The sequence below is a fragment of the Hoplias malabaricus genome, chromosome 4, assembly GCF_029633855.1.
Source record: "Hoplias malabaricus isolate fHopMal1 chromosome 4, fHopMal1.hap1, whole genome shotgun sequence".
In the NCBI taxonomy this organism is placed as follows: Eukaryota; Metazoa; Chordata; class Actinopteri; order Characiformes; family Erythrinidae; genus Hoplias; species Hoplias malabaricus.
This window is the reverse complement of record NC_089803.1, coordinates 63435047-63441046: the sequence shown is the minus strand read 5'-3', so window position 1 is coordinate 63441046 and position 6000 is coordinate 63435047. Positions and strand designations below refer to the sequence as shown.

At 35.4% G+C, this 6000-nt stretch overlaps 1 protein-coding gene across 1 annotated transcript in view; it reads right to left on the bottom strand.

The window, feature by feature from the left end:
* Nucleotides 1-285: 285 nt before the first annotated feature.
* Nucleotides 286-6000, bottom strand: part of ppfia2 (PTPRF interacting protein alpha 2) — a 55084-nt gene continuing 49369 nt past the window's right edge. The window contains exons 28-30 of the mRNA XM_066668558.1: nucleotides 5165-5221; nucleotides 1998-2082; nucleotides 286-1809 (exon numbers count right to left, since the gene is read on the bottom strand). Of these exons, the coding sequence (XP_066524655.1) occupies nucleotides 2024-2082; nucleotides 5165-5221 (116 nt within the window). The 3' untranslated portion in view covers nucleotides 286-1809; nucleotides 1998-2023. The remainder of the gene's footprint in view (nucleotides 1810-1997; nucleotides 2083-5164; nucleotides 5222-6000) is intronic.

Here is a 6000-nt window from a genome sequence, read left to right as displayed (position 1 = left end):
ATGTTTTGATAAAATTTTTCAGCTTTCTAGGGAGTAGGGAGCAAGCAGTTATGATATGGCCCTCCAGGTATTGAGACAAAGCCCATTGAGTATTGAGACAAGCCCACTATATAGTGCCAAATGAAGAGCCATTAGAACCCATCTGGAACCTGTACATTTCTTATAGTACTGATATGGGTGAGTGATACAGTTCACCAGGTTTAGAAAAAAAAACACCCAGTTTCTAGCAGCATCAGATTTGAGTATTTAACCCTTTCCAGAGACAAGGCCTGCACCCAAAGTATTCAGAATGCAGCATCAGTAAGAGTTGTGTTTATGATGTCATAAGGACATCAAAGATATTCTAACATTTTCTGCCATGCTGGCTGTGACTGGAATGAATCACTGTTTGAAATTTTATAACTGCTATCTTCATAAGGCAACGTTTACAGAAACCCCGGTCCTCTCCACAAGAGAACAGGGAAAACTAAAACTAGGTTGATTCTGAGGGCTTTAAAATTACTTTGCAATATTATCAAAATGTGGGGTCAAAACAAAATGGTAAAAAAAAACAAATACTGTAGAGTATCACATCAGCTGAATCTATTACCAAGTGCTCTTTAAGCCTCTCATTAATAAGCAATAGACAGAGGCATTAAGCCACGACACTGTTCGGACAGCTGCTCAACACGCTTGAAGGAGAACACTAACTGCAGAACACAGTTATGTTAGGGAGCAGTGCCTGCTTTGGATAGCATTGTTCTGAATGGTCTCTGTACAGTTAAAAGCCAAGGCCTTAGTGAAATAGTATACTTGTTTTCTGCTGCGCATTTCCTGAATTTTAGAAGTTGCGCCCACACCGGTAGTGATAAAAAAAACTGATCCTCTCCAGCAATAAATATTCCTTTATAAATGTTCATGTAGCAGGTAAATTCTGATACAGTAGGATGATTAGAAAATGTCTAATTTAATTTGCTAGTTCACACAGTAGCTTTCCCCACAGTTAAATAGTTCAATTCAAACATGGGCATATGTATTCATTTCAGTCACAGCTAGTCTTATTTTGGAAGGAATATAGTGGATACACTATGGTGTGTATCCATAATCCTGATGAATATTCTCCCGGAACCAGCAGAGCATGAGGGACATCGACACTATTATCCAATGGTAGGAAAATAAAAAATGAAAACAAAAAACAGCATGTATTCCTCTCTCAGTTTGAAGAGTAGCACTGTATAAAGCAGTGGTTCTCCACCTCAGTCCTGGGTTGCCTTTGCTTTGCACAGGTTTTGTGTTTTCCCTCCTCTAACATGAGATCAATTATATTAATTATACTAATATTAGTCAAATCTGTTATGCTAGAGAAGGTAGAAAATACTAAACCCTTGTAGCTTGTCTTAACCAGAGGTGAGAAACAGAGCCATGACATTAAGGGACAAATTCTGCACAAAGTCTGAATATGTTCTCATTATTATAATTATTATTCTTTTCTCATACTTTTTATACAGACATGTTTATAGATATATAAAAATGATGTATTTATACTCATTTACAGCTAAACCTGCACCTGTAGAAGAGCGAGGGTTGTGTAAAAGATAGAAAGGGCAGGAGAGGGTTAGCACCTGGACGAGGTGCTGCTTTTGTGGCCTTGGCATTGTGTACGCAGACGTAGGGGCTGAGGGGGGTCATTGGCAGAAACCCTGCACTTTCTTCCCCCCTCTCCCCTTTGGAGTTACGTTTGTTCTCTTGGCAGTGTGACTCAGCAGAATTCTCCTCAGGCCCATGGACCTTTCCCTCAAAATTACGGTAAGACTCTTCTAGAAAATACGTCTGCAATAAAAAAACAGCTAGTTATAGGATTTAAACAAAATAAATAAATTCACAGTTTCCCAACATGAAACGGGTGGTGTCTGATGTTTGCTTCTTTTACACATAACACACCAATTATTAAATGTACAGATTTGTGTGTGTGTGTGAGTGTGTGTGTGTGTGAGAGAGAGAAAAGATTGAATGCTCACAATGTAGAGTGTGTATCATTCCTCTCTCAGCAGGAGTAGGTCCTCACAGTGGAACTGTCCAACCGCTGCACTGCTGACGGCCCAACTGCTGACACACACACACACACACACTTAGAACCCCTCCTTGTGCCATTTGATCAGGGATGGCAATAGTTTCTCATATATGTAAACTTCTCCTAGCAGGTCCTTTAGGCTGGATGTGTTTGGTTGGTATTTTTGACTGCAGGGACACTGACGTGTTAAAACAACTTCAGAAGCTCTGCTGTGTTTGATCCACTTTTATCAGCACAGCACACAATAACACACCACCATCACAGAAATATATATATATATATATAAATTAGGGCTGAACGACATGGCCAAAATGTATATAACAATATAGTTCTTAATTTTGGTTGATACAATATAATTCCGATATCAATGTAAACAGTATAGAATCAACTGAAAAACTTCCATAAACAAATAATAAACATGACATCACCATCAAACATACACCTACTGGCTTTGTCAACAGTAATATTTTTAAGCTAAATTATAAATTTGTGCTGAACTGACGACAGCGTCCTGTAATGAGCTTAAATTAAATACTGAAATATTTAAAGTGTGTTTTAAAATCATATCATTGTTATTGAAACAGTTTATATTGTGATATATACACTGAATTATTGTCCAGCCCTAATATATATATATATATATATATATATATATGTGTGTATTTGCTGTGTGGTGTGTGTTAAATAACACATGCTTAAAATACAAAATAAAACATCCAAAATCAGCTCAACATTCTGATTTTGTCCTATGCTCATTAAATGACTAAACATTTGTGTTTATTAATAGATTCTAAATAATTTTTCAATACATAAATAAAAACAATATTTATCATCATAAATCACCATTATTTTCTCTTAATCTCATTACAATTTCACACACACATACACAGGTTAAGAGTCCTCACACTTCCACAAGGACATGGTTAATGAGAGTCACAGAACCAGAGAGAAAGCAGAGAGATGCGATTCTTCACCAAGAATCCAGAAACCTTCTGCTGGACACTACTGTCCAAACAGGGGAGAGTCCAGTGACACTTTGGTCAGACATTAAAGGGGAACACTGGTCAAATCATGACTCATTTACACTGACTGTCACAAGTTTGGGTACACAGGTTCTCAAAATATTTTGACATGATCAGTTTTCTTTGCCAGTTTTTATTAACTAACTGTATTAAAGATTAAGCAGATTTAGAAGAAAGCAATACATGTCAATTCAAATTAACTACACGGATGAGTTTGGAGACACTCAAAGCCCTCTTTTGGAATAAAGGGCATAAATATGGAGTCTGCTTTTCTAGGAAGGCTTCAGATAAGATATTTCAAAATTGCTGAGGAGGTCAGGTACTCATGTGAGATGATTAGTTCTGCACTCCGAAGTTGAGTTCTCTGTCACTACAGAGAATGCAGTTCCAGTGCTTCACAGCCCATTACTGTGAGGCTTTATTCCCCTCTATCCCATGCTTCCAACAGAAGTCAAGAGGTCCCCAAACTTTGTTATATGCAGTGTATATGCCCTATAATGTTTCCTGCTATTTGAATGTTAAAGAAATAGCTTTGTTAAAATGCTTAAGTGGAAGGCGTTTAGCTACTATTCTGCCTCGCTATTTTTTATACAAAATATTCCTTTAAATACAAACTGAATAATAGCAGATTTTAACCAGAATTCTCTTTTAATTCAGTGGGAGGGGGGCATTTATGTCACACCACATACATAACAAAACACATTTAGATCAGTTATATATCTCCAAAATATCTTTCAAGAAAGCAGGGGTGGGGGGTGTTAATAAATTAAGGTTATCAGTTACCCAGATAAGCCAAGACAAGTGTGTAGGCTTTCTGGCTGAGAAATTCTCATTTAAAACGTTTTCACAGTTTAGTTCCAACAGCTTACCTAAAAATATTGTTATTAGAGTAAAATAATGTCTCCAGTATATATACAATATAACAAAACAAACTGAGTAGGAGTACAAAGGTAGGCACTAAATAAAGCTCTGAGTATAAAGTATGGCTAGTAACTAAATAACAAAATGTAAAGTGAAAGTGGTGAAAAAGATTACTCACTAATACATAGCTTATAAGCTCTGATTGAACTAAACTGTAGTTAGTTTTCTTTAGAAAAGCAGTTTTGGAGACATCTGGTTTTAGCTGAGAGAACAGTCTTTAAGGTTTTTTCCCCCTATCAACTCACTCAAAATAAAAAAAATCAAGCTTACTGGTGTCTGCATTTGTATAAAATATTTTCTTTCCAATTAACAAAAACTAGTTTAACAAATGTTCATGTTATAAGCAAAACTATCTTCATTTAATCTTAAAGCTGTCTCTTTTTACCACATCTTAATATCCACTTAATATCTGAAAGTATAATACAGTAATTAACTTAATTTAACAGTTATATTCAACAACTGAGACAAAGTATTGGCAAAAATACATAACACTTCACCTCTTTTGTCATTGTATGGCAACTATTGCACAGCATAAATAATATCAACTGATATTTTATTTAAAACATACCTTAAAAAGTAAGTACTGATACACTACATTCACGATCACTAACATCAAAATAATCTAAATCACCTTTAAATCATCTAAACCAAAACGCAGACATTTTTTGGATACAATATTATGCCGAGGAACAGAACAATCAGTGCACATGCTTTTGCCGTGCTTTTTCTTTAATGGAACATGTAAAGAATGCAGTGCTGAATACAATTTTCTTACTTGACCTTTAGAAATTACTCAACTTTAGGAAGTATTATCAACTTTGGTTGAATAAAGTGAAAATTGTCATTTTTAATACTACACAACAGTTACGTTAAAATAACAAAAGGGAGACACTTTGAATTTTATATTAAAATGACACATTACCCAATAAACATTTTAAAACCTAATTAAATCATACATAAGGTTCATATGTCCTGAACTTACTTAAATTACTGGCATATTATTACATGTAGCTTACGAGTTGGATTTTACTATTTGCTGAAACACCAATATTTGTCCAAGTGCTTGATTTTACAGTTGGACTGAGAACAATGAAATAAGGTTTGGGGGGAGGCTGTGGTTTTGGGGGTTTCAGAAACACCAAACTGTTCTGAGGGATGTGTTATTTCTGACCTTGAAACCAGTCCAGAAACATGTCGTCTGGACTGTCATCCGTCACTTCATACAGAACTACCCAGCAGCAGTCCAGAGAAAACAACAGAAACACAGTCAGCCCTCAGTGCATACTGCGCTTGACAGTGGACCCAATTAAAACTGGTGCCATAATTAAAAATATATCACATCATATGGTATTCATTTTATTATACCTCTAAACTTATAGATGAGTGGTATTTATTTTAAAGTATGCTTAATTTCTTCATTTAAACCATTAAAATATTTTTAATAATAAACTTCTCTGTATGTATTACTGTTATGCCCAAGAATGTATTTTAAATGGCAAAAGAACATCTCTAAAAAAATCAATATGTACAAATATGTCAGTTGTCTCCAGCATTCTGTGTAGGACAAAACCAGTAAGCTCCCACCATAACAATAACAAAAAAGTTAGGAAAACTCTGAGGCTAACTTCTGGTTCAGATGTTTGGGTCCAAATTAAACAGTGCAAAAGTTACAGAAAAGGGGAAATTGTATGAAAACCCACTTTTTGTGTGTAATTTCAAATTAATTTGGGGATCTAAAGTGCCTTGCAACCTACAAACTCAAATAACATAATTCAGTTTTCAAGTCATAAACCATATGATTAAACAAGCCTTTCTGATTTTTCCTGCCCTTCAGAATCAGAAAGGGAGACTATGATTATACTGCCCCCTCATCTAAGTACCTTCAATTACACCCACATTTATGTCAGAGTGCAAATAGGAGTTTAACTTGAGTAAAATATATACATGAGGTGGGAGACATAAGAGAACTTAAAAAATTAGAGCTTCTGCACTTCACCTCTCATTGCT